The sequence below is a fragment of the Eulemur rufifrons genome, chromosome 9 (genome assembly GCF_041146395.1).
Source record: "Eulemur rufifrons isolate Redbay chromosome 9, OSU_ERuf_1, whole genome shotgun sequence".
In the NCBI taxonomy this organism is placed as follows: domain Eukaryota; kingdom Metazoa; phylum Chordata; class Mammalia; order Primates; family Lemuridae; genus Eulemur; species Eulemur rufifrons.
In genome coordinates this window covers 43,358,232-43,385,807 of record NC_090991.1, presented here as the reverse complement: position 1 = coordinate 43,385,807, position 27,576 = coordinate 43,358,232, and the positions used below count along the sequence as shown (strand labels likewise).

Genomic DNA, 27,576 nt, shown 5'->3' with positions numbered 1-27,576 from the left:
GGGGGCCGCGGGGGGCAGGGGTGGGGAGGGAAGGGGCGTTAGTGTCCCCTGGGTCGGGAGTTGGAGTCTGGGGATGTCACGCGTTCTGGAGATGGGTGGTGACGGGGTGGCAGGACCCTGTGGACGTACTTAACGCCACTGAACTGCTCACTTCAAAATGATTAAAATGGAGAATTTCATTATGTGTATCTTACCACAATCTTTTTCAAACAAAGGGCGTGGAGCTAAAATGAAGTTAGTTCGGGGTGGGAGCCGGGGCACAGGAAGCACGTGACTGCCGAGTGAGGGAGTTCGTTATCGAGGGAGAAGCCTGAATAGCAGATGCTAAACCGGTGGCAGCTGCGACACACGGCCTCATCACCGCTTTCCTGCCCGCAGGTGCCGACCTGGCGCCGGCCCGTCCCAGCCCACAGCGGTAAGTCGGAGCTTCTCCCTTTCCCTCCACAGAGCCTGGCAGCGTGGAATGCCTTTTGGACAGTGTCAAGGCCTGAGTTCTAGTCCCTTCCCCTCTCTGGGGCTCGGTTTCCCCTTAGTAAGCACCAGAGTTCCTCTGGCTCCATGTTCCACGCTATGGGAAGCTCCTGTCCTGCCGGGTCTCTCTCTCAGTCCTGGGGCCCACCTTTGCGGTTGTACCCTGTCTTTTGTCGTCCTTCTCCCCTTCCTCTCCTGCTCTGCCACCCGGGTGACTGATTTAGGAATGTGGGGCTCTCTGTATCTGTGGGCCCCCATGGGCCGTGGGAGCTGCTGCTTAGGGACATCCCCTTCCTCCGGGGCAGGCATCGTGGGTTCTCGGTGAATCTCATTCAGTGGAACCCTTCCTGCCTCAGCTAGAGGGGTCTCTCCCCACCTGTGGCTCACATTCCCAGGAAGCCTCTTCTTCTTTCTAGACATGTAGGAATTTCCCTTTGCACTTTGTTTTCTTTTTGGAAAATGCACCATGTAACACCTAAAAAAGCATATGTAACATACATGTACCCAGTACTACACAGTAATGTAACAAACACCCCTGAAGCTGCCACTCAAGGATGGACTGTCAATTGCAAATCCTTCTATTTACCTGCTTCGTGCCTGCAAGTCCCACCCAGACATAACCGCCCTCTGGAGTTTTGCGTTTATTGTTCTCTTGATTATTTTTTAAAGTGCTTTATCACATAGCATGCCTACTTATTTATTTAGACAGAGTCTCACTATGTTGCCCAGGCTGGAGTGCAGAGGCTGTTCACAGGTGTGATCACAGCTCACTGTGAATTTGAACTCTTAGGCTCAAGCGATCCTCCTGCCTCAGCCTCCCACCTGGGATTACAGGTGTGTGCCACCACGCCTGGATATGCCAATTTATTTTTATTTTATGAAACAGTTATACAGCATTTATTGTGCTAGGCACTGTTCTAAATACTTTAAAATGTTAACTCATTTAATTTGTTTAATCTGTACAACAACCCTAGGAGAAAGATATTATTATTAATCTCATTTTACAGATGAGGAAATTGAGGCACAGGGAGATTAAGTTACTTGCCGGGGATCACACACATAGTAAACACAGGACATGTCTGCTGGTTCTGAGTGTGACAGTTTTTCTAGGGTATACATCTAAGGATGGAAGTGTGGGTTATGGGGTATAAGAATAATCAGCTTTACAAAATAATGCCAAATTGTTTCCCAGAGGACCAATATATACTCTGCCAGCAATTATAAGAGTTCCTATAGACCTACCATCTCTCCAACAATTGGCCTTGTCACATTTTTTTAACTTTTGCCACTCTGGTAGATACAAAATGATATCGCATTGTGGTTTTAATTTTAATTTCCCTGGATTTGTTTAAACATGTTTCCTTTTCTTTGAAATGTTTCTTTGTGTCCTTCATGTAATCAAAGTCATCAATTTGTTTGTTTTATGATTGGCCATTTTGAGATCTTGCTTAAAGTCTTGCCCTGAAGACATAAAAACACTCTCCTATATTTTCTTAAAAGAGTTTTTAGAGTTTTCTTTCACATATAAATCCTTAGTCTAAATGGAATTGATTTCTGCGTTTGGTGTGAGGTAGGGATACTTTTTCTCTATGTGGTTAGTCGATTGATTCAGCATCACTTAATAGACTCTTGTTCTGTCCAGTGATCTCCAATGCCACCTATGTCATGGATCAAAGTTTCAAACAAGCATAGGTCTATTTCTAGGCTTTTATTCTGTTCATTCTATCAGTTGATTTGCCTATACCTGCACTAATACCATATTTTATAGAAAGCTTTAATATCTAGTAAAGCAAATCTGTTACCTTATTCTTCTTCTATAGAGGTGTTTTGGTCCTTTTGCTCTTCCATATAAACTTTAAAATCAGCTTTCAATTTCCATGAACAACCCTATTGGGATTCATTGGAATTACATTGAATCTGTAGATCTTAGGGAAGAATTTACATCTTTAAAATGTTGACTCTCCTGTCTAAGAACATTGGGTTCTCATTTAGACTGTCTTTAATGTCTTTCTATAAAGTTTTATAATTTTCTTACCATAGGTTTTTATAGTTCTAGGTTTTTCTAGATTTATGCCTCTACTTTTTGTTGATTATTGTAAATGGTGTATTTTTAAAATTATATTTTTGTGTGTTACTAATATACACAAAGGCAAATTATTGTTGGATATTGATTGTATAGCTAGTTGCCTTGCTAAAATCTCTTATTATTTTGAAACATTTACTTGATGAATTTTTTGGATTTTCTACCTAAGCAGCCATATGGAATGGTTTTGCTCTTTTCTTTTCTTTTCTTTCTTTTCTTTTCTTTCTTCTTCTTTTTTTAATCTTACTGCAATGTCTAGGAAGACATTTGCAGTGTTAAATAGGATCAGAGATCATGGGCATCCTTGTCTGATTTTTATTTTAAAGGAAATTCCCTAAGATTTACTAATTAAAAATAATATATAAGTTTTATGTCAGTTTTCTTTATCAGGTTAAGGAAGTTTCCTTCTAATTTGCTAGGAGCTTTTATCATGAAAGGGTGTTGAATGTCATCAACTTCTTTTTTCTTCTGGATCTGTCGAGATAATCAAATATTTTTTCTTCCTAAATCCATTAATGTAAGTTTTTAGTTTGGACTCCTTCAAAGCAGAGCCTGGAACAAGGACTTGGATTCAGACAGGTTATCTGAGAGACGATTCCAGCAAGCAGGAAGTGGAGGAACAGGGAGGAGACAGGAAAGGAGGAAAAGCCCATTTCAAGAAGCGCAGCTGACATTGCAGCTCCAGGCAAAGGCAGCCCATCCTGTTGGTCCTCGGATGAGCCTGCAGGGAGCCTCCCAGAGTTGCCCACAGGGAATAAGGAGGCTGGGACATGTATCTACGGGCTTCTGTCCTCCACTGGGGGAGGGTTGCATCTTAGGGACCTTAACTCTCCCAGACTTCTGGGACTCACTAGCAGGCAAATAAATTGCTCCTAAAGCATCAAGGAAGACCCAGAGGCAAAATGCAAAATGAAATGTGGTATGTATGCTTGAAGGGGGACACTGGCAGCCTAAGGGGAGTCTGGGCTTGCACAAAATGACCCACTGTACATACAGCAAAATCAGAGGAGGGCAGAAGTGAGGAAACACAGAGCACCAAAGTGTACTATTGCCAACATAATAAATAACTTTCATAGGCTTTTCTTCTATTGTTGAACCACCCTTGCATACCTGAGATAAACCCCACTCAAATGGGATGTCTTATATTTTTTATACACTGTCAGATTTGATTTACTAGTATTTTTCTTACAATTGTTGCATTTATATTCATCAGTGAAACTGGCCTCTAATTTTCCTTTCTTGTCCTGTATTTGTCTGTTTTAGATATTAAGGTCACCCTGGCCTCCTAGAAAGAGTTAGAGAGTGTTCCCACTTTTTCCATTCTCAGAAAGAGTTTTTATAAAATTGAGATTACCACCCGGATGCAGTGGCGTGCACCTGTAGTCCCAGCAACTCGGGAGGCTGAGGTGGGAGGATCTCTTGACCTCCGGAGTTCAAGGCCAGCCTGGGGAACACAGACTCCCATCTCAGAAAAAAAAAAAAAAAAATTTTTAAAAGAATTACCTCTATTTGAACTTCTATAAAACTGTCTGGATATGTATTTTCCTTGTGGAAAGATTTTAAATTTCTGATTCAATTTCTTTAATATAATAGTTATAGAACCACTCAGGTTTGTGATCTCTTCTTAAATTAAGTTTGGTAAGTTATATTTTTCTAAGATTTGGTCTATTTTGTTTCCTTTTTTGTGGCTAAATTCTTTATAGTCTTTTTATTTTTATTTTTATTTTTAATCGTGGTAAAATACACATAACATAAAATATACCATCTTAACTATTTTTAAATGTACAGTTCAGTAATGTTAAGCATGTTACGTTATTTTGCAACCCATCTCTGGAACCTTCTCATCTTGCAAAACGGGAACTCTATACTCATTAAACAACTCTCATTTCCCCTCCCCCCAGCCCCTGGCAACTACCATTCTACTTTCTGTTTCTCTGAATTTGTATAACCTTCTTTGTAATCTCGTGGTTATGTCTCCATTTTCATTCCTACTGATGTTTACTTGTGCCTTCTTTTTGTTTCTGAATAGATTTTGCCAGAGATTTGCCCATTCTATTAGGTTTTTTTTTTTTCAAAGAACTTTTTGTTTTATTGATCTTCCGTACCATGTTTGTTTTTCTATTTTATTGATTTCTGCTCTTTTAAAGATAAATAAAATAAATGTATTTATTCTTTTTGGAGACAGGGTCTCCCTCTGTCGCCCAGGCTGGAGGGCAGAGGCGCCATCAAAGCCCACTGTAGCCTCGAACTCCCAGGTTCAAGCTGAGCCTTCCAAGCAGCTGTGACTACAGGCACCACTCCCAGCTATATTTTTATTGTTTTGTAGAGACAGGGTCTTGCTATGTTGCCCAGGCTGGTTTCAAACTCCAGGTCTTAAGTGATCCTCCTATCTCCCCCTTCCCAAAGCACTAGGATTACAGGTGTGAGCCTGGCTGGGTCTTATCTTTATTAACCTCTCTATTTTTTTTAGTTTTGGGTTTACCTTGTTGTTTGTTTACTTTCTTTGTTTGAACGATTCCTACTCTTACTCTGTTCCCTTTTGTGTCACTTTTGGATTTACTTTGTCATTCTTTTTCTAACTTCTAGACTACTTAAACAAGTTGGACACTTATTTCAGATTTCTTTTCTTATACAAGCGTTCAAAGCTATAAATGTCCCTGCCAGAAACACTTTTGCTACATCCCACCAATGTTAATATGATATTTTCATTATCACTCAATTTTAGGAATTTATAAATGTGTCATTACAATTTCTTCTTTGATCAATGCATTATTTAGGGTGTGTTTTTAAATTCTATATAGGGGTTTTAAAATGTATCATCTTGGAGAATCTGTATTCTCTAATTTATAGATGCAGCTCAAGCTTTTAAATTGAGTCAGCTCTTTCGTTCATTTATTGATTTTTTTTCCTGTCTATATCAGAAATTAAGAGATGTATGTTAAAATTTCCTGTTATGATAGTAATTTTACCTCTTTGTAGTTCTTTTAAGCTGGCTGCTTACAAGTTTAAAACTATCATAACTTCCTAGTGAATTGACTCTTTGATCTAGACACTCACTCTATCCCTAATATATGTTTTTGTCTTAAAAGTCCTCTTTGTCTGATATGCATACAACTTTCCAAGCTTTCTTTTAGTTGGTATTTGCCTGGTATCTCCTTTTCATCCTTTGACTTTCAACCAATTCCGTATCCTTATGCATTGGGCGTTTTTCCTGTAAAGAACATAGAGCTGAGTTTTGTGTTCCAATACTTTGTAATTTTTAATATCATCTTTTAAAATATTGCATTTGTTCGACTTTTTCTATGCTTTTCTCCTTATTTAATTTCTTTTAAAAACTGACTTGAGGGTTGTTTTGGTTGTGTTTATACCATTTAAACCTTCTCTTGTGGTTTAGAATTCATATACAATTATCTCTACCAGTCTTCCTTGAAATTTTACCAAGCTCATATAACATTTTTTTAAACTGACAAGAATCGTACAGTTACCCCTCAGTCTCCATGGGAGATTGGGTTCAGAGACCCCCATGGATACCAAAATCCAGGGATACTCAAGTCCCTTATATAAAATGGTGTAGTGTTTGCATATAACCTACGCACATCCTCCCGTGTACTTTAAATCATCTCTAGATCACTGGTAACACCTCACACAACGCTACCCACTGCTTCATTCATATGGATTCAATGTAGCTGGTGTGCAGCAAATTCAGCTTTTGCTTTTTGAAACTTTATGGAATTTTTTTCCCCAAATATTGTCAATTCATAGTTGGTCGAATTCACAGATGCAAAACCCATGCACGGATCTGGAGGGCTGACAGTGTATATTTATATATGCATGATGTTTTGGAATATGTATACACTGTGGAACGGCTAAATCGAGCTGATTAACATACACATTATCTTGCCTGGTTATCATTTTGCGTGGTGAGAACACTTAAAGTCTACTCTTTTATTTTTCAAGTACACAATGAATGCAATGTTATTAACTATAGTCGCCATGTTGTGGAATAGATCCCTTGAACGCCTTTCTTTTAACTGAAAGTTTTTATCCTTGGACCAAACTCTCCCCATTCCCTCCCCTCCCCTCTGTCCCTGGGAACCACCATTCTACTCTCTGCTTTCCACAAGTTTGACTTTTTTAGATTCCACATACAAGTGAGATCATATGCTACTTTTTTTTCTATGCCTGGCTGTTTTCACTTAACATACTGTCCTCTACGTTCATCCATATTGTTGAAAATGACAGGATCTGTTTTAAGGCTGAATAGTATGCCCCTGTGTATATATGCCACATTTTCTTTACCTGTTCAGCCACTGATGGGCACATAGGTTGATTCCGTATCTTGGCTTTTGCAATAAACCCGGGAGTGCAGATACATCTTTACCATAGTGATTTCATATATACCCAGCAGTGAAATCGCTGGATCATAAGGTGCTTCTATTTTTAATTTTTGAGGAACCTCCATTCTATTTTCCATAATGATTATACTAAGTTCCAGTCCCACCAACCGTGTGCAAAGGTTCCCTTTTCTCCACATCCTCATCAACACTTATCTCCTGACTTATGTGCACCCAGTGTTAGGACAAGAAAGGGGAGAGCTTGTTCCTAGCAGCTCTGGTTCAGAAACTCCCAGACAAACCTCTGCCCTGGCTTAACTCCAAGTGCCCATCCTCAAGGAGTAAGCTGCCATGATTAGCCTTGGCCATGTTGTGCGGCCAGCCCTGTGGCCTGGAGATGGGCAGAGACGTTAGCAGTAGGAGGAGAAAGACATGCTGAGTGAACAAGAATAATAGATGCCCAGGACCTAAAAGGAAGGCTTCATCCAAGTTTGTTTGGGTTGTTCACCAAGACAGACTATTTCTTTCATTCATTCCCTAATCCATCCATCCCTCCATCCACCTACCGATTCAACAGCTACGAAGCACCTGCTGTGTTCGGGCAGTGTCCTGCTCTAGCTGTACACAGCAGTGCGTGAGATTCAGCGTCTGCCCTCGTGGCTGACAGGCCAGTGAGGAGGGAGGGAGATTGACGTGCAAACTGTTAGAATGCAGGAAACATTTCTAACGCCATGCCCAACGGGTGGGAGGAGGCGGTGGGGTGGGAGCGGGCCGCCCCTAGGACACCTGTGGGGAGGGAGTCAGGCTGGCCCTGCTGACCTTCCAGCAGGTAGGATTCCCAGACACTGCCCCTTCCAGAAGCTGATTGGAGCTCTCCAGGCACGGATCACTCCACTTTCCCCCAGCCCCTCATGGCAAGGGAGGCCCTAGAAATTTCCTCTGGCCTTCTGCTGCCTTGCATTTCCCTCCAGAGGGTCTCCTGGGAATCTGGCCCCTAACAATCCTCCTCTCGTGCCACTCGGATGGGCTGTCACTTGCCTCTTCTCTCCATCAGTCACCAGGGATGGCTCTCATAGTGGCTTCATTCTCTCCTAGGTATGTGACCTTAGACAAGTCATTTAATCTTCCTGTACCTCAGTTTCCCCACCTGTAAGATGAGGGCAGTAACAGTACCTACTTCATAGAGTTAGGGGATTAATTATTAATAGTTAATATTTGTAGGGCGCTTATAACAGTGCCCGACCTGTAGTAATTGTTCACTATTATTATTATTCTGACCCCGTGGTGGCCACAGAGTCTTCACCACAATAACACCCCACACACCCCACCCCTTGTCCAAGCCCCGGGCCACCCCCTCAGCCCCTAGCTTGAGCTGGAGGAGTGTTTCCTGCTCTTGGCACCTTGCCAGCCCCACGTGGGCACAGATCCTTCCAGGCTGGGGTCACAGCTCTGCCCTCTTCTTTCCTCTTCTCTCTGCCAAGCCTGGCACCATTCCCAAGTCCAGTAGCCCTGTCCAGGGACTTCCCTGGATCCAGGCTGACAATGGCAGCCCTTGACCACCAGGACAGCAGTGACAGCCTTTGGGGCTTCCCCGAGAAAGCAAGGAGACCTGCCTTTCCCCTGCTGGTCGAGGGGGAGCTTAGGCGGCCCTGGGATTACAAGTCTGGATGTGTGGGGATCAAAGCCACCTGGAAGACCCTCCCGGCCTCAAAATCCCTCTCTCACCCACTCTCTGCTTAACAGGTGACAAAGCTGCCTCCCTAGAAATAAACCAAAACTCTCAGGTCTTGGCCCTCCCAGACCAAGGGGGCCCCCTTGGGGGTGGGGGAGAAGGCTGGGGAACACCACCACACAGGCCCAGGAAATGGAGCTGCAGCCACATGGACCCCCATTCTCTGTCTGTGCCTGGGCTTCGGGGGACTGGTATACGGTGCATTCCCTGAGGCTCTGGGCCCAGAATTTTTGGCCCAGAATCAACTGAGTCAGGGTCAAGTTTAGGTTGAAAACTGAGTGGAGGTTTTAATCTAATCAGGCTTGTGCTGGGCATTTAGCAGGAAAACCTCAAATTCCTGTCCAGGTTTCCTTAGAAAAACCGAGGTCTCTGGCATTTTGCTATGGTGACTACGTGTCCTGACTGGGTTCTGACTTTGGATATTCTGTTCCCCAAGGTGACTCCAACAATGTATCCTGTGGGATTGGGGTTCCCCAGATCTGGGGCTCATAGTACTCCTTGTCCCCTGTGCACATTCAGCACACCAAATCCCGTGTGCACACACAACTCACACACACACACACACACACACGCACATGCCTGTCCACACATGTGCACCCACCACCTGCCCCACCCCTGCACAGGGAGCAGGCCGGGAGGGTGGGGTATGCCCTGCTTATCAGCTGCTGCTGGCTTCCTCCGCCTGGATTCTTGGAGGCCTGGGTGGGAGCTGGCCAGCACACGTGGCTTCCCAAAGACCACTCAGATAATGAGAGGAAATGCAGTCATCAGCTCACAGAACGCTGGGGATTTGGGCTGTGGCTCCAGGTCACCACTCCCTAACCCGAGCCCTCCGTCTCCCTCCAGGCAGCCCTCGGCCACTTCCCAGGGCCCGCGGACACCACCAGAGATGGCCCCTTTTGGTTGCTGGGGCCTGCCCGCCACCCTCCTCGCCCTGCTCTGCTGCCCAGGTAAGCCAGGTGCCTGGGGGTCCTGATTTGGCCCGTGCCAGCCCAGAGAGTGTGGGTGCCCCGCTCCCCTAAAGTTGCTGAGGCTTTGAACACTGGAGCCACCCTGCCATGGGTATAGGATCCTGTGCCAGCCTGGCTTCTGGTCCCTGTGGCCCCTGGGTAGTAGTTGGGGGCCTGGCGTTTTGAACACCAGGTTGAATAGGCACCAGGGCTTTGTGGCATGCGGATGTGGGCTGGCTGGGGTCCTTGGGAGGTGAAGGGATGCTGGGGTTCAAGGGAAGACAAGGGCATGTGCCCAGCTGGTCTTCAAGAAGGGCCCTGGGGATGGCAGGGGCCATCACCTGGCTGCAGTCAAAGTGAAAATGAAACCACTTTCAGTGAGTCAAGGGAATGAGGAAGGAAAATGCCACCACGTGCTGAGTACCCTGTGTCTCCAACAACCTGCCAGGTGCTGTTCTAGCACCGTCTCAGTGAACCCTCATGACAACCCTTAGCCCATTTGACAGATGAAGAAACCCGGGCTCTTTAAAGAGCAAGAAAGCACCTTGCCCCAGGCCACACGCCGGTACACGGCAAACTCTGATTCAAATCCAGTGCTGCCCACCACAAAGGCCCTCTCTTGCCACTTCATTATATGCCACCAGCTGAGAGCTGGGGGTGGCAGGGACCTGTGGGTGAGGTAGGAGCCCAGGACACAGGCTGGGCCCAGCTGACTTCCTGGTCATCCCTGAGTGCAGGTGGGCACTGAGGGCTCGGTCTTCATGCATCAGACACTCCCTGGGTGTCTGCCATGCACACGGCATTGTGCTAAGCTGAAAGGGAAACACGCAAAACCAGGGCCCTGCCTTCTAGAAGCTGCTCGATGTCTGAGGGCGCATCAGCATGAATATAATCATCTCGAGGTGGTCCTGTTACCTTTCTCCCCTGCCTTCCTCCTCAAGAGTGAGCCATCCTGACCTCCTCATGGCTCCTGCACACCAAGCATATTCCCAACTGGGGGTCATTGCCCTGGTGGTTCCCTTTCCGTGGATCACTGTCCCCCAATATCTGCAGGGCTCGCCACCCCCTTCATGTCTTTGCCCACATGTCAGGGTGAGGCCTTTGCTGAGCACGGCCATTAAAATGGCACCGGACTCCACTCCCTGCCCCTTTCTGGCACTCACCGCCACCGGACTGGCTGGCTGTCCTGTTCATTGTTTACTGTCAGCCGCCCTCACAAGGACAGGAGGGGCAGGGTTTGGTCCGCTTTGACCACTGCTGCACGCCCAGGGCCTGTACAGCAGGCGTCCCAAAGTTGCGTGTGGAAGGAAGGAAAGGAGGGAGGGCCACAGGGGACACAGACCTGTGTGGGGGAGAGGACATTCAGGCTGACCTCGAAGGTCGAGCAGGATCCCTCTCTATGGAGATGGGACAGGAGCAGAAGGAAGGCTGATCTGGGCTGCCGGGCAGAAGGGCCGGGGACAGCGGGAGGCAGCCTCCTCGTTCTGAGGTCCGGCCGTGGGGCGTGGGGCGGTGAGGCCTGACAAGGGGGAAGCAGAAGAAGGGGCCGACCATGGCCTTTCTTCCTGGGCCCCTGACCCTTGACTGCCAGTAGCAGACAACTCCACGGGCAGGGCAGCAGGGATGTCCACTGCTCCGTGTTTCTGGTCTTCCAGGGGCTGGTGAGGCATTTGAGGTACACATCTGGCCGGAGACGCTGGTGGTTGAGCCCGAAGAGTGCCGGGAAGTCAACTGCAGCACCAACTGTGACCAGCCTGAAAAGGGTGGTCTGGAGACCTCCCTAAATAAGACTTTACTGGCCCAAGGACCTCGGTGGAAGTCCTACTTGGTCTCAAACATCTCCCAGAACATGGTCCTGTACTGCTACTTCAGCTGCTCCGGGAAGCCGCAGCATAAAGTTCTCAACATCACCGTGTACAGTGAGTGGCTGTGCCACAGGGCCCTGCTGTCCCCCAGGGCAGAGCCTGCATCTACTGCAGTACCCAAAGCTACTCTGTGACTGCTCCCGGGCACTCCTCACGGCCTCCCTGAGCTCCGGGGGTGACAAAACCAGGCCAGCGGGCTCAGAACCCACTCACACCCTTGGCAGGTCGCCTTGAGCTCGCTGGTCTCTCAGAAGCAGGCAGCCCAGAGTTCGAGTCTCGCTCAGGGGAGGACACTGTAACCAAGGCTCACCCACGTCCAAAGCCATTTCCCAACACAGCCTTCATAGCCTCCTCCCAGCTCCGTCGCTGGAGCACCCCACGTCCCTTGCCAAAAGTGAGGGTACCCCAAGAGAGCTGGGCCCCTTCACCTCAGGAAGAGACGGCTAAGGTACCTCCTGGTATCTATACCTTCCCCTGAGGGGCCCAGGGCACATGTGTGACCACCACACACACACCTGCCCATGAACCATGAAAACCTTCCACTGGGGACAGGATTCTCTCAACATCTTGGCTCCAAGGGTGTCACTTGGGTCTCCTCATCGCCAGCATCAGGGGACCAGATGATGGAAGGATGTCCTAAATCTAACATATTCTCCTGGGTGAGGGTGGGGGGTGAGCAGAGGCAACCAGGTATTCTAGTTCAAAAGGGATCCCGGGGTACCCCCGCGGGCCCTGTTTAATAGGTGAGGAATTGTGGTGGCCGTGAACCTGACCCTGGAGAACCAAGGCAGGCCTGGCTCCAGCCCCCGCCTCTTAGGTGTGGAGACTCACAGGTCAGTCCCTCGAGTGCCCCGTTCCAATGAGCACTCTCTTCCAAGCCTCTCTCAGTATAATTATGCAATTGCTTAATTTTTGAAATTTGTATTTAATTTCTGGAGGGGAGGGAGACAGACCCAGACTTTTATATCTTTCCAGGTGGCTGTACAATTTCTGGACCTGCTCTTTGTAAACCCCTGACAACCCCTGTCCTGTCCATTCTTGAAAGCATGACGTCTGTGAAACTACCACACAGCCCACCCTTCACCCTGAACTGCTCCCTTCCTCCTCCCCTTACACGCAAGCAGCCCTGGGACCAGGCCACTGCCTCCCCGACAAGTCCAGCCAGGGACCTGGAACACCGCAGTGATAGGAGATGGCCCTCGCCAGGTGGGGCCTGCGGGGACTGCACCCCTATCCTGACCAGACCTCCCTCTTTTGTCCCCTGCAGAGCCTCCAAAGCAGGTCACGCTGAAGCTGCAGCCCAGCTGGGTGGCCGTGGGCAAGCCCTTCACCATGGAGTGCAGGGTGCCTGCCGTGGAGCCCCTTGAGAGCCTCACCCTCTCCCTGCTCCGTGGCAATAAGACCTTGTACACCCAGACCTTTGGGAAGGAAAATCCTGCTCCCCAAGAGGCCACGGCCACATTCAACAGCACAGCTCACAGGGAGGACAAACACTACAACTTCTCCTGCCTGGCTAAGCTGGACCTGGAGTCTCGCGGTGGCAGCGTCTTTAGCAGTGTCTCAGATCCCCAGATGCTCAAGGTCTACGGTGAGGAGGGCCCCAGTGACACGGGGGAGAGAGAGGGCACTCACTTTCAGCCCCTTGGGGGAGGAACACTCCTGAGCCCACTCTTGCTGGCTTGGGATGCGAACGCCCAGGACCCACACTTCTTCCAGGCCTCCCTCTTACCCTCCCTGCCCTGAAGCTCTGGCCAAGTCCCCAGCTTGGACCTCGGCTGTTCCCAAGGTCAGGAGAGCTCAACTAGTCGCTTGGCCCTTAGCAAGCTTCATGACCTTGACAGAGTCCACCTGCTCTCTCTGGCCTTAGCTCTTCCCTACAACGAGAAGGCTGTCCTGACTGACCCCTAAGGTCCCCAGAGCTCTGCCATTCGGTGACTCTGGGTGGCCAAGGTGTTCCCTGCCTTCAGGGAGCTTGGCGTGAAGCTCACTCAGCTCTGCCCGAGGAGGGGCTCAGCCTGGATTGTGCCACCCTCCAGGCCATGGTGTCCAGCAACCACGTGCTGGTTCCAGGGGCTACTGGCAGGGGGACATCTGCCCTCCAATCTCACAGAAGTCTGGCTAGAGGCCTGGACCCCAGGCCGCCTTTCTCCCAGATAACACTTTTGGGGCAGACTCCATTTGCTGCTCATCTCTGCAACCCAGGGTGCCTGCCGGATGGATGAGTGGGTGGGGATGGGTGGGCCTCCCCTCTCCTTGGGCCCTGGCACCACAGGACGTCTAGGACCACTGCCTCTTCCCTCCCCAGAGCCCATGCAGGACAGCCAGATGCCCGTCATCATTGCAGCTGTGTCGGTACTGCTGTTCCTGTTTGTGACGTCCATCCTGCTCTGCTTTGCCTTCAGCCAGCGCTGGCGGCAGAGGCAGACTGGCACCTATGGGGTGCACGCTTCCTGGGCGAGGCTGCAACGGGCCTTCCGGGCACAGCCTGCATGAGTGGCGTGGCCACCGCCATGGTGGTCACTGGAACTCAGCGTGGCACCTCAGGCTTGTGGTCCAGCCCTGCCTGAAGGACTATGACAAGCAGCAGAGGACTCTGGGGACGCTTCCTTTTCTAGCCTGAACACAACAAACACCTAGACTTAACACTGTGCCCTCAATGTCTCCTCCTGGGGCAACACGCAGCAGGAAGGGGAACCCACCGGGGTGCACTTCTCTCCCCCAGTGTCTCCTTCAGCCTCCTTCCAGCCCAGGCACCAGACACCCACCCTCATCCGGCCCTGAGTGACTAATTCCTACTGAGGGAGGGTGGGGGAAACGCACCCTGGGCGGCGGGACAGAGGACACTCTGTTCCCTCCTGGCCCTCTAGGACCTAGGCCACTCCTGGTCAGGGCAGGACACAACTCTGACCTCTCTGCCAACAAAGCCAGCTTCCTGGGGTGAGGGTGGGGCCCCCAGGGAACCGGCTGGGCTCCAGGGCCCTGCCCACTCAGGCATCCCCCACCACTCTGGGCCCCTCTTTCCACCTCACAGGGACTTCAAAGCTGTGGAAAACAGACGCCGTCCCCTCCTCCTCTCCGCTCTGCTCCATTACTAGGCCAAAAGGAGACCCTGTCGTCCCAGGAGAGGGGTGAAGGAAGTGGGGCGGGGGAGTCTGGTCTAGGCAGGAAACAGTAGGGCAGAGTCGGGCCTGCATGGCTGCCAGAGCCTCGGCGGTGCTCTAGGAGCTCTAACTCCAGAGCGGAGATCAGGCCGGTTCGGGATCTCAGTGAGGTGGAGAGAGGATTCACCCAGAAGAGGGCCTGGATGGGGTTGAGGGAGCGAGAGGGGCTGCCAGCCAAAGGCACAGAGGGGCCGACACTAGAGGAGCAGGTTGGGGCTCCAGGGCTGTTTCCAGCCCTACGACGAAGATGGTGTGGGTCGCCAGGCTGGCGTCTGTCCTCACAGCAGGCTCTCGGCATCATAGTAATCTGGGGAGACAGCACACCCTCATCTTGACTCCCTCTTGCCTCAGTGGACCCCAAGGAGGAAAAGGGAAGGGGACAGGACAGCAGTGCCAGTAGGAACCCCCCTGCCACAGGGCATATGGCCCTCCTGGCCTCCTGATCCCCCCAAGGCCGGAGCCCCACTGCCCACCCACCCTGCCCTACCTGAAGCTGGGGGTACATCGGCACCCACAGTCCCTGTGGCACTGGGGGGTGGAGGTGGGGGCACAGCTCTCCTGAGAAGGGGGAGAGAAAAGAAAGACCCATCAGAAGCCCAGGGGTGGCTCTGGTATCACCCACAACAATCTCCACCCCACCACCAGCTCCTGGGCAGCTCTTCCAGCCCAGCCCCCGAGCAGAAACCTGGCAGTACCCAGAGCCCCCAGCCTCACTTACACCTCCCTTTTCCTGGAGGCAGGAGGCTGGCGCTGGATCCTGGGCACATCCTGCAAGTGGGGCTGACATGGGGGAGGCAGGAGGAAAGGGGCTGACCAGGGCAGTAGGGGGCCCGGGGAGGGCACCAGGCAGGGCAGGTAGTGGTGGTGAAACACCAAAGGCCCTTCCGTCTCCTCCTCCTCCTCCTCCTCGTCCTCCTCCTTCTCCTCCTCAGACTCCTCCTGGAGACCCTCCAGGTAGACCTGGGGATTGTCCAAAACGCGGAGGGGAAATGAGGGTACAAGATCAGGCTGGCCCTACACCTACTCCTCCACCCCCTAAGTGACTTCCTCCAGACATGCAACATAACAGTGGCTTGTGTTTACTGAGCATTTACTACATGCAAGCAAGGCATTTTGGAGACATTTGTTCCTTACTTCATAGGTGGGAAAACTGAGGCTCAAAGAGGTTGAGCAACTTATCTGAGGTCACCCAGCTAATAAGTGGCAGAGCAGGGACTGGAAGACTCCAGATGTGCTTCAGAGCTGGGGCCAGGAGTCCAGTGAGCTGCCCCTGGCCTCACCCCCAGCCCCTGGGCCCACCTGTGCCCCATCAGTGAGGTGGGTGCTAATCCTGAGGGCCCCCCTGGGGGCCTGGGCTGAGGTGCAGTGGCAGCTCCTCAGGGTCTCCCTGTGCCTGGATGCTTTGAGGCCCTCTCTGCTGCTGCCCAGCTGGCCAGCATCCTCCCTCCACCCAGCCCTCGCTTCTCCTGCCCTCTCAGGACACCCAGCGCTGGCTGAGTGAGGCTCAGCACACGCACCAGCACACGATTTCCCCAACCCTGGCTCCTGACTCTGCCCTGCCAGCCTGGAGGGTGGACACACCTCTTGCCTCCTCCAAGGATCGAGGGTCAAAACCCTGCCTGGCTTTCTAAGGCCCCTGCTCCTCCAAGGAGCCTTACTCCAACCCCCAGCCAGGTGTGCGCTGCCCTTTGTACCTCTCCACAGCTTGCTGTGTATTTACAACCACTCATTTATTCATTCTCTTGTTCAGCAAATATCAACTGAGCCTAAAAAGTGTCAGGCACAGAGCCCAGGCACTTATGATCCACCAGGTCCAGTGGTGCCTGCGCTCCTGGGGCCTGAAGTCCAGTGGGGGATGCGCTGCAAGGAAACCTCCTTGAAAGCAAGACCCGGGTGGTCTAGGCCTGGGGACCACCCCGTCCCCCATGGAGGCTGACATGGGCCTCATACTGCCTGATACGTAATAGACACCAAACAGCCCCGGCCAGAGAGGTGTGGCAGCCTTCCTGCTCCTCGGTCACCCAGTCGTTTTCATCAAGGGGGGACCCCAGGTGTTTCCCCACCCATGGAGCTGCAGGGGAGGGACAACTGTGGCCCCGCCCCCACGCACCTGCGGGCTGGGCGGGACAGGCCAGGGGTTCAGCGTCCCCGCCACCAAGCGGCTCAGCAGCAGCTGGTGCATCTGCGCGTTCTGCAGCATCATCAGCTCCAGCAGATCTAGGGGACGCGGGTTCCGCAAGCCCACGCCGGGGCTCCTCTCCCCGCTGCCACCCCTGCCCCGTCCCCAGGCCTCTTCCCCGACGCCCAGCCCCAGGGGCGCGGAATGGCGGGGAGAGGACGCCGAGAGAATGTGTGGGGCAGAGGGGGTGTCGGGGGTGACCCCGGAGTCTCACCTTCCTTCACGCGACCCGGCTGCTGCGAGGGCAGAGGTGGGACGGCCCACGCGAGGGGCTGCAGGACGGTCCAGGGCTGGGGCGTGGCGGGGGGGGGACACTCAGCCAGGCCAGGCGGGAAGAAGTGGGGGCACGTCGCGAGCCCCAACCTCCTCCCCGCGAGTCACCTCCCTAACCCTGCAGGGCCGGGCTCTCCCCCGCCCCCACGGCCTCCCCGCTCCCGGTCGAGCAGCCTCCTCTGGGTCTAAAGTCTCTCTCCTCCCCGCGGCCCCATCCCCCTGCAGGGTCCAGCCCGTCCAGGGACCGCTCCCCACTCCGCCGTCCCCACAGAACGGCTCTGCTCCCCGGCTCAGCCCTCACCGTCGGGGCTGCACTGTGAGGTGGGGAGCGACCCCCGCTCCCGCCCGCCCCAGAGGCCATGCCAGGCGAGTCCAGGTTACCGTGGCGACGCCAGGGACGCCGAAATATTTTCACACGCATGCGCGAGGCCCGCCCCACATCACAGCCCCTCCCTCACCCCAGCCCCCACCCCCACCCCCGCCTCCTGAGGCGCCCTCCCCACCCCCAGGAGGCTAGTCCCTCTCTGGATGTCCACGTCCACCCCCCCCTGCGCCGGTGCTCCAGCAGGTCACCGAGCCTTATCCTCCTGTCCCTCCCACCCTTGCTCATCCCCAGTACTGGGCCTGGCGGGGAGAGGGCATGTTTGTCGAGTGAATAAGTGAGTGGCTGAGGAAGCTCGTTTCCGAGTCCCAGAGCCGGATTGACTCAGCCGATAAGTTCAGAAGAAATAGAGAATCTTGTAGGAGCGGGCTTGGGGGCAGGGACAGGCGACTGAGGAGGGCAGAGGGTCTGCTCCCTGTCACTCTGTCAGCCAGAGAGAGGGGCGTCCTGCGGGAGAGGGCAGAGTGGTTTCTGGAGCCGACCAAGGAAGGAAGCGCCCGCCAGATTCGCGGAAGAGGCCGGGGCTCTGGCCGGAAACACCTGGCGGGCTCCTGGTCTCTCCCCGCGGCGCTTTGCTCCCTGATTCTGGCCGAGGTGAGCCACTGCTCCTCAGAGGTGGAAGACCGTGGTGAGTTCTGCACCCTCGTCCTCAGGACTGTCCCCCGTTACTGGAAAAGTTACCAAAGCATGCATTCTTCTGACAGGAAGTTAGCGAGGTCTGTGTCGCTTGAGAACAGGTGAAGGGGGAGATCTATTTCGGCAGCTGTGACCATCCTAAGATAGGCCCGGAGCAGCAGTCAAGGAAAATCCAGACAGGAAGCTGGGATTAGCACCCCCTGAGCTGCCCTTCCCCCAGCCTCCACTTGGGCTCGGCCCCCTTCCTGGCAGTCCTGGAGTCTAGAACCAGGAAGACCACTCACTCCCACCGCCTCCTCCTAACTCAGCGCCTGTCTGCGGGGGAGGGGGCTGTGAGCAGTGCTCTTGTCCCCTGGGTCTCATTGCTTCAGTAGCCATCAACAAGGGCCCTGGTGAGTAGAGCACAGAGGTACATCTCTCCATCTCCACCCTCATTCCAGGTAGACAGAAAACCAACCATCGTGCTCGCCACCAACAAACCTTGACCAAGGAAGTGCCTGTGTGTGCAAGGTGCCATCTGAACATTGGAGACACAGAGCGGTCTGGGCTCTGGCTCCAGCATTGTTGGGAAGTGAAAACGTACCCGTGAAAAGAGAGCAGAAATACAAGACTGCCCCAGGGACAATGAAAAAGAGAGGACTCGGCCACTTGATGGGGGCCAAGCATCGTGCGAGGGAGGACGCCATCCAGGCTGGGGACACAGCCCCAGCGAAGGCCCAGATGCAGAAATGGACAGGAGCTGAGACTATCCCGTGGGTCAAACCGTCTGGCTGTGGAGGAGGAGCAGGGCAGAGAGCAGAGGTCCCAGTAGCCCAGGCAGGTACAGGCCAGACTCCAATGCTAAGCTATGGAATTTAGGCTTCACCTTGTAGGTAATGGAGAAGTATTGGCGGGTTTCGAGCAGGAGAGAATTAAGGGGTTATGTGCACAGCTGTGCCTTAAGAAGATCCGTCTCGTTCCTCATGTCTTTGTTTATGTCAACCAGAATTAGAAATAACAAATGTCTGATGGAGATGTACCCTCCCAGTGGAATACTATTTAGCCATGGACCATTTGGGGACAGAATATCTCTATTCACGTGGAGAGATGTCCAAGAGAGTTGAGCAGAAAATATCAGTAGACACAGTAAGATCTTATTTTTGTTTTAAAAATCATATGTATATACAGTATCTAGCTGCAGAGAAGCTGTCGGAGTTGGCGCATACCCCCCCAGTCTCCGCCGGGGGCTTCTGCAGAGGGTTCCTGCACTCACCCTCTGTCCCTCCACCTGAGGACATTTTCTGGACACATTGAGACAGGCCAGAAGAAGGCCCAGGAGCAGCCCTCAAGCCATAAGGGATGGGAGCTGATAGTTAAGCTCCGAGCTTCCTGGCCTCAGTGGGACAGCTCTGACGTGTCTTCTGGGGAGACTCTCAGTGCTGCTGTGGGCCTGCGCCCCGACTGTCCCGAGGGAGGCCCACCCACGAATGCACGCTTTACCAGCTTTTCTGCTTTCCCTGCCCCTTCTCCACTCCCTCGCCATGCTTCTTGCGATCTCCTTCCAAAGAAACTACAGCTGCCCCATCCTTGTCTCAGGGTCTGCTTTTGGGGGAATCCCAACCAAGACACCAGCTTCCTGCTGGCTCCATGCCTGCCACCATGCTGCTGAAAACTCCTGGGAAAAGTGACTTTAGTAGCTCCATGATACATTTGTGTTCAGGGAAGTGAAATACGGAAATAGACATTGAAGAAAATGAGTGTGGGTGTATCATGGTCAAGGGATTTAGCTGAGGCAAAGCTGGAGGCAGGGAGGCCACCACCCTCGTCCCTCTAAAGGAAGCCTGGGGACAGGCTGGAGGTGGCCGTGTGAAACAGGCAGGAAGAGGTGATAATTCCAATACCTCACATATAAAGTTGTATGTTAACCACACATGAAGCTTATATTTTGGAAAACAAGACTGGGGTATGAACTGTCTGGCTTCTGGTGTTCGATTCAGGTTCTTTGTCAAAGGAAACTGAAGCATGTTGCTGTTTGAAGAAAGGAAGGCTGACACTTATCTGGCAGATTAACGAAAAGGCCGGGACTCTTATGGAAGATCTCACATCAGTCCAACAGAGCAGGAGGTAACTTTCCGGCTACGTGCCCTGCCTACAATTATTTTCTTTGACATGTTGAACACTCCACCTGTTTCCTTTGCATCTTTGGATTTTTTTGCTTTTGGAGTTTTCTTTTTGTGTCCCAAGACAATATGTACTGAAAGTCCTCCCCACTACCTTGGTAAGTCTATTTCTGGGAATAAACTAAGCATGGGAAAGATTACTACTCAAATGTGTTCATCACAGTGTTACTTTTTTAAGAGTTAAAAACTGAACATTCTTGAGGTCAGGAGTTCAAGAGCAGCCTGAGCAAGAGTGAGACCCTATCTCTACTAAAAACAGAAAAAATTAGCCAGGCGTGGTGGCGCATGCCTGTAGTCCTAGCTACTCGGGAGGGTGAGGCAGGAGGATCACTTGAGCCCAGGAGTTAGACGTTGCTGTGAGCTAGGCTGACACCACAGCACTCTAGCCTGGGCAACAGAGCAGACTCCATCTCAAAAAACAAAACAAAACAAAGCTGAACATTACCCAGCATCCAATAACAGAGAATGGTTGAGTAAATTAAGGCAATTCATTCAAAGGAATATTGGGCAGTCAATAAAAACCATGGATCTTTCAAATTCCACGTGCCTAAAAAATAAAAATAAAAAACAGGGAACTGGAAAATGAACTACCTCCTCTCTTCCCAAGATGAAAATGGAGAGAAAAGGACCCTTCCTAGGAGTTCCAGTGGAAATTTCAACACTTATTTTTGGTGCAGGTGAGGAAGTGCCACTCAGAGAGTGACAACCCAACAATGGGCCCACTTCCTAAAAAGGCACAAAGTGGAAGGAGCTAGAGAATGAAGGCTGAAGGAAAGGAACTAAATATTGCTCTGCACGATTATGTGGCTGACTGGATATGTGAGAGAGAAGAAACCTTGAAAATACAATAGTGAAGAAATTCCATTTTTCTGCTTAGAGGCTCTGTACTGTTTCCATAAATTACAGTTATGCTTGTGAGATGTGCGGGTGTGGTTTTGTCCAACAGGCACCTGGTGGGACTTTGGGGATGTATAGATAGGTAGATCACGCTGGTAGGATGCCCCGTGATCCCCGGTTTCGAGGTCCCACTCCACTGGAATTGCACTGTGGGATGGAGTTCCAGAGCCCTTCCCTCCCAGCCCCCTGGAATCAGGGTGCCACCAACCATGAGGGAACCTCCTGCTGAAGCTCCCAGGAAGTCACCCTGACCAAACCACTCAGGGAAGACATTGACTGCTCAAACTGGGAGGTGGGGGTGGACTGGGCCATGACAAGGCCAATTCCTTTAGGTTAGGGTGGGATTTTCTTTTCTCTTTCTTTTTTTTTTTTTTTTTTCCTTCCTTCCTTAGTTCGTTCGTTCGTTCCTTCCTTCCTTCCAAACAGGGTCTTGCTCTATTGACTGGAGTGCAGTAGCATGATCTTGGCTCACTGTAACCTCGAACTCCTAGTCTCAAGCAATCCTCCCATCAACCTCCCAAAGAGCTGGGATTACAGGTGTGAGCCACTGTGCCCAGCCACGGGGTGGGATTTTCTGAGAGGTGGTTCTATTTTTCAGAATTCTTTTGTTTGTGGGTGGCCAAAAATCAATCTAAACTAGCTTAAAGGGAAAGGGTGGGTTTTGGGCTCACATGATGGGACAGTGATGGAAGTAGCTGACAGCTTCACTGGCTCAGGGACCCAAAGGTGTCTTCAGGTCCCCCTCTGCTTCCTTCCTTCCCTCTCCTGCACCTCCCCTTCTCCATTTGATGTTCTTGTTCCCTCCTTCCACAGACAAGGAAGACAGGCTTCCTCCACAGGTGGGAGACACAACACAGGCACCTTCAGACTTACTTCAGTTGCTTCAGACAAATTTAGAGACTCCCAAGAAGAAAGAGATTGTCTTTCTTTTTGTCTCGGTACATATAAATCCCAGGGAAGGACTCTGATTGGCCCAGCTTGAGTCATGTGCCCAGCTTTTGGACCAACCACTATGGCCAAGAGGAGTGGCCAGGTATGGGTGATGTCTATCCCTGTGGCAGGGGTGGTGTGACCATCCTGTAATCAGCAGCTCTGCAGAATCACATATTTGGGGTAGGGGAGAAGCAGTTCCCCAAAGAAAGGAGAAATACTGTAACCAAGAGGGGGAAGCATTCATTCCCCTTGGGCTGTGGAAAAAAATCATAATTAACATAAAACTTTTGTTTTCCAATCAGCCCCATCCCTAATCCAAATGACACATTATACAAATTAGAAAAATTAGCCCCTTCCCCTAGAAATTTTGCTACCATCTGCCATAAAATTATCATCTTAAATATACTAATCTATAATGACTTCAAATGTGACTGGTGCCCAGAATTGTGTAGTGCACAACCTATACAACTGAATGTAGCAGCCCTGCCCTCAGCTGTGCTAATACTCTCCAATTACTCCAGTCCCTCTGAAGACAAGTTGTGCCCCATGGAGCTGTGGGCAGTGGCCAGGCAGAGACCAAGAGGCAGAGCCATAAATGAAAATGACAGTGGCTCCTTCACCTCTCCTCTTGTGCCCACGCAAAGGGAGCAGTGACCCAGTGATCAAGGGGACTGTGACCAGGAGTTCCAGACAGTGACCAGCAGCAAAGCAAACTGGAGCCACAGCAGGGCTGGGAGTGATGAAGGGGGACCCCAAGAAGCAGCTTCAGAGAGACAACTTGGAAAGAATATGAGAAAAAATGTTAGGTTTCCCTCTGCATGCTAGAAGCAGCAGACCCTTGCAAAGAAGAGATGGGGAAGGCTGGTGCTTGGATTACATCAGTGACAAAACGACGTGGGAATGTTTGTCAGAAAGATCAGCAAGCAAAGCAGGATGAAGAACCACACACAGGTGCTCCTCGACTTACAAGGAGGCTACATCTGGGTAAGCCCATCGCAAAGTCAAAATCCCTAGTCAAACCATCTGAAGTTGGGGATCCTTGTACAGAGAACAGCAACGCTCACACCCGGGTTTGGAAAACACTGCCCTGAGGGTGTGAGTGACTGTCCTCGAGGGCCACCCAGAGCAGGAGAAGTCGCGGCCTGGCAGGAACTTCTCAAAGCACAGCCAGGCCTGGCTCCCCAGGTGGAGACTGAGGCTGTGTCCACAGAGTCTGGCCAGAGTTGCCAGGGGACACAGGGGCCACTAGACCCATGCCAGGGCCGAAGGCTACCACTCCCCAGGCCTCCCTGTGCCCCTCTCAAAGGCCACTCTGTCCTGGACTCAGCTCAGCTCTGTCCTATGCAGCAGTGGAGCTCTGGGCTGCCAGGGAAGACGGTGGCAGAGAGGGGCAGGGGACTGCCAAGGCTGACTGTTTAGGGAGATTTGGGGCACTTGGGGGACAGGATTCCCCCCAGGGTTCTCTTGCCACCAGCCATGGGGCATTTTGCAACAGCTCCACTAGGGGTCACCACAACCCCAGAGTGGGGGGGCGGGGGAGGAGGCTGAGCCAACCCCATCCCTGCCCCACCTCTCCCCTCCCCAAGCTCCAGGGACAGATGTCTCGTCCGTGGGGTGGGGACGGGGACGGAGGAGTAACAAATGCCCCTCAAGACTTCTGTGTGGTCCAGCTAAACAGCTGGGTGTGTGTGTGTGTCTGGGTTTGTGATGTGTGGCGTGGCTGTAGGTGTATGTGTGTAGGCCTGACACAAGTCTAGGGACCATGATAGGTGGCACTGTGTCCATGTGAGCGTGAGCGTGTGTATGGGCGCAGACCACTGCACCGATATAAGTCACACACCTGAAAATACATAAACGCACGACTGTGGCTGTGGCTGTGTGTACACACGGATGCACACTCAGTAAAAGTCTCATGTCCGTGGTATGTGGCATTTGTGTTCATCTGGGCATGCGTGTGCACGTGAGTGCGTATATGAGCCCTATGTATATATATGCGCACGCCTGTGTGAGCGTGGGCGCGTGGAGGTGTGAGCTGGCGGCGTGTGTGAACAGGGCCACACAGTGGGAATGTCTGTGGCTCTGTGAAGGGCGATTCACATACCGCGCGGGGCGTGTGGGAGCGCGGCATTTGTGTGGGGTGTGCGTGAGTGTGTACCGGAGTGACCTTGGTGAGTGTGAGTCGGCGTGTGCCACAGGAGCGCTCTGGGAGTAAGTGTGAGAGGAGATTCGCGTGTGGGAATGAGCCTGTGTGAGCTTGTTGAGGTGGAGGGAGGATCCGCTGATGTGGGCTCATACGTGTGCCCAGTGAGAGAGTGTGCGTGTGTGTGTGTGTGTGTGTGTGACAATGGGCGAGAGTGGCACAGTCTGTCCCTGTGGGGCAGTGAGGCCCAGAGCCCAGGCTGAGCCCAGAGCACACCCGGCGAGGAAGTGTGGCCGAGGCTCCCACCTGAAGATTGGCCCGGTCCTCAGGTTTCACTCATGACCCTGTGACATCAGCAGCAGCAGCTGTCCCCGCCGGCCCGGCCCCCCGGCCAAGTCCCCCAGAGTTCCAGCCCCAGCCCGAGGTGGGCACGACGCTCCGGGCTTGTCAGCGACCGCTCTGCTCCCGTCCAATAGTGAGTACTGCGCCCCTCCACACCCGCCCCGGGCGGGTACCCCGAGGAACAGGCCACCCTGGCCCCAACCCCAGCCTGGCTCCGAGGAAGTCCCCACTTTGCTCTGGGTACTGCTGACCTCCTGCCCACACGGGGCTTTGCCGTCCCGGGCACCACTCTGCCCGCCTGCCCCTGCCGAATCTTCTTGTGCCCTGATCCTCTCTCTGTCCCCAAACTTGCCTCTCTCTGTCGGCCATCTGCTCTCTCTGCCCCTGCCTGGTGGGCTGTTCCTGCCCTCAGCAAGATTCCTCACCCCGGTCACAAATGGCCCCGTGGCTAAGGCTCTGCTCCAGACGGGCAAGGGGTGGCACAAGGAACAGGGACTGGGCTGCAGTTTCTTCAGGAGAGGAGAGCGGGCAGCCACAACAGTGACTCGGCTTGGCTGTCTGCATGGCTGAAGCAGGGGTGTGGGGGGAGAGCGGCAGGAGGCCGGGCTGGAGGGTGGCGGGTGGCTGGTGGCCGCAGCGGCGGCGGCGGCCGGCGGCGGCTCCTTTGCTCTGCTGTGAACAGGAATCTTCCAGATGACAGCAGAGGACACATCCCAGGCTCTGCCCACCGTCCCCGCCCCTCCCTGGCCCACCCAGCATGGTCTGGGCTTTTTTCCTGGAGAAGCTAAGAGCGCAGAGCCCCGGGAAGGGGAGGGGGACGTGGGCACAGGGCAGAAAGCCCAGCTGGAAGGGAAGAAGATGGGGGTAGCGCACCAAGGGGACTCTGGGCGACTCATGAGGAGACACAGGGCCGGAGGGTGGGGGTGGGGGGCAGGACAGGGCAGGCCGAAGACCCCTCCTCCCTCCCTGCCGGCACCCTGGGAGGGAGGGTGGGCTGTGGCTGGTGAAGAAAGTGGAAGGGTCTGAGTGGAGTTGAGGGAACGCGTTTTGGAGGCAGGGGGTGTTGCTTCTCCCAGGGCTCTCCAGATTCTTCTGGGGTCATCCCCAAGTCCCCTGCCCATGGCTGGTGGCCTCACTCGGTGTGGCAGTGGTATGGAAAGCTGTGGTCACTGCACTAGCATTTGGGGCCACATTACCTATGCAGGACAGTGTAGAGGCCCAGACATACCCAACGGCCTTGGCAACCTACGGCGTCAGGCAGGGCACTGGAGCACAGGAGAGCCGGCTCGAGGGCCTGTGCTGCCCCCAGGCCACGTGTGCACAGCCGGGGCCCTGCCACCCGGCCCCCAGCAGCCCTCCACCTCCGCCCCAGGCATCGCTCAAGGGATTGCGCTTGGATTTTAGTGGGGTTGGAGAAGGTAACTAAGGGTCCTTCCTAGTTGGCTCCTGTCCCAGCCTGGCCCTGCTCTTCATTTCTGGTTAGAAACGTGCACAGGGTTGGGGCTCAGGACTCAGGGGTCACCTCCCCAGCTCCAGGGTGGCCTGAGTGTCAAGGCCGCTCAGCGGGGTCCCTTCACCAGGGCCTCCACCACGACCCTGGGCCGGGCCCAGGGAAGGCCTGAGTTAGACGCTGAGGGCATGGGACCCCTACTCAGATGTTGGGGGATTCTGACAACGTCCCTGCTTTTGGGGGCAACTCTGGCCCCCAGAACAGAGCAAAAGCATGGATGGTGGAGGTGGGGCTGCAGCTGTGGGGAGGGAGAGTTCAGAGGAGGCTCCCCAGAGGAGGCAGAACCAGAAAGGAGGAGGAGTGGGAAGTCTGGCCCTAAGGCCTAGAGAGCAAGTGGGGAGGAGCCAGGGGACGGGGGGAGGATGGATGTCGAGGACCACTGTACAGGAGATACACATTGTCAGTTCCTTGACCCTCAGGCTCAGAGGCGTCCCGTCACTTCCCCAGGGTGCACAGTGAGGGATTGACCGGGGCTCTGTCCCAGGGGCCAAGGCCCTGGCTCCCCAGGGAGGAAGCTAACGCTAGAGCAGGGCTGGGTGGGGGCAGGGCGAGCTCCTGGCACCCAGGAACAGCAGGTCTCACGGCAGCCTTAGGGTTAGGGCAGGTTCTGGGACTCCAGGCCATTCTGGGGACTCCTGCAGGGTCCCCAGCCCTGCAATGGCAAGGACAGGCCAGGGGTCCCCCTGGCTCTGTCAGAAGGTGCTTGCTGTGGGGGGGATCCCAGGTGCCCTCCGCCACTCCTGCCCCTGCCTCTCGAGTGGCTGCCCCCCCTTCTGCCGCATCAGCAACAGCTATTTTTATTCCCTGAGTTTTCAGTCAACAGCCCTTGCTGGGGGATGGGGCAGCCAGAGGAGTGAGAGGGGCTCGGGGAGGAAGGGTGGCAGGGGTGGCAGGGGCCCCTGTGCCCCTCTTAGGAAAGGGCAAAACTCTGATAATCACTGGACCACACTCTGTTTTTGAACTGGTTTATCAAACCAGGTGCCCCACCCACCCCATGGGTGCTAGAAGGTCATGGTCCAGTTTAGACTGGGATAGTGACATGGACCAGCCGTCAAGAGCCAGGGTCTCTCTCAAGCCCTGAGGGCCTGGCTTCTAGTCCTGGTTTATATATGAGTAACATCTGGCAAGTTACTGATCTCTCTGCCTCAGTTTCCCCATCTGTCAAGTGGGGTGATAATAGGATCGTGGTGGGAATTAAATATGCTCGTGGATGCGTGAGGTGCCTAGAACAAAGCTTGGCATGCGGTCAGCTCTATGTAAGTGTTCGCTAATATTATTGTGGCTGTGACCAGGCTGTGACCCTGAAATATTTAAAATGTTTCGTCATGAGGATAAGAGGAGGGAAGGCGGTACGGAAAGGATGGCCTGGCGTCCAGCCCTGGGCACCCTTCAGAGCTGGGGGGGGGGATGGTTTCCTGTGTGATCTCCCTCGGGTGAGGGTCCTTCCATACAACGGACTGCAAAGCCCCTTCTGGGAGGCCTGTGGTCTGCAGATGTTGCCAGAAGGGCTGTGAAGCAGCAAGGCAGGG

General features: G+C 53.0%; 2 protein-coding genes across 3 annotated transcripts; one reads left to right on the top strand and one right to left on the bottom strand.

Moving 5' to 3' along the window:
• The first annotated feature begins 353 nt into the window (after positions 1-353).
• ICAM2 (intercellular adhesion molecule 2) lies at positions 354-14,711 on the top strand. Its single transcript, XM_069481612.1, has 5 exons — positions 354-415; positions 9,467-9,570; positions 11,226-11,489; positions 12,703-13,023; positions 13,741-14,711. The coding sequence occupies exons 2-5, from the start codon at positions 9,510-9,512 to the stop codon at positions 13,926-13,928; spliced, it is 834 nt and encodes a 277-aa protein (XP_069337713.1). The 5' UTR covers positions 354-415; positions 9,467-9,509; the 3' UTR covers positions 13,929-14,711.
• A 62-nt stretch (positions 14,712-14,773) lies between these two features.
• Positions 14,774-17,409, bottom strand: PRR29 (proline rich 29). 2 transcript variants are annotated; one of them, XM_069481613.1, is made up of 6 exons: positions 17,350-17,409; positions 16,990-17,065; positions 16,707-16,813; positions 15,315-15,556; positions 15,084-15,154; positions 14,774-14,903 (listed from the first exon to the last, which is right to left on the bottom strand). In XM_069481613.1, exons 1-6 carry the CDS (start codon positions 17,407-17,409, stop codon positions 14,875-14,877), a joined length of 585 nt encoding a protein of 194 aa, XP_069337714.1. In that variant the 3' UTR covers positions 14,774-14,874. The 2 variants fall into 2 exon arrangements, with proteins under 2 accessions (XP_069337714.1, XP_069337715.1); XM_069481614.1 differs by having other exon boundaries at positions 16,990-17,047.
• Between the last annotated feature and the right edge of the window lie 10,167 nt (positions 17,410-27,576).

Excerpts from the sequence above, each read along its gene's own strand:
- ICAM2 (XM_069481612.1), top strand. The coding sequence starts at position 9,510 with ATGGCCCCTTTTGGTTGCTGGGGCCTGCCCGCCACCCTCCTCGCCCTG. Across the intron at positions 9,571-11,225 it reads CGCCCTGCTCTGCTGCCCAG|GGGCTGGTGAGGCATTTGAG; the intron begins GTAAGCCAGGTG and ends CTGGTCTTCCAG. Across the intron at positions 13,024-13,740 it reads CCAGATGCTCAAGGTCTACG|AGCCCATGCAGGACAGCCAG; the intron begins GTGAGGAGGGCC and ends TTCCCTCCCCAG.
- PRR29 (XM_069481613.1), bottom strand. The coding sequence starts at position 17,409 with ATGGCCTCTGGGGCGGGCGGGAGCGGGGGTCGCTCCCCACCTCACAGT. Across the intron at positions 16,814-16,989 it reads GCCGGGTCGCGTGAAGGAAG|ATCTGCTGGAGCTGATGATG; the intron begins GTGAGACTCCGG and ends CGCGTCCCCTAG. Across the intron at positions 15,155-15,314 it reads GCCTCCAGGAAAAGGGAGGT|GAGAGCTGTGCCCCCACCTC; the intron begins GTAAGTGAGGCT and ends CCCCCTTCTCAG.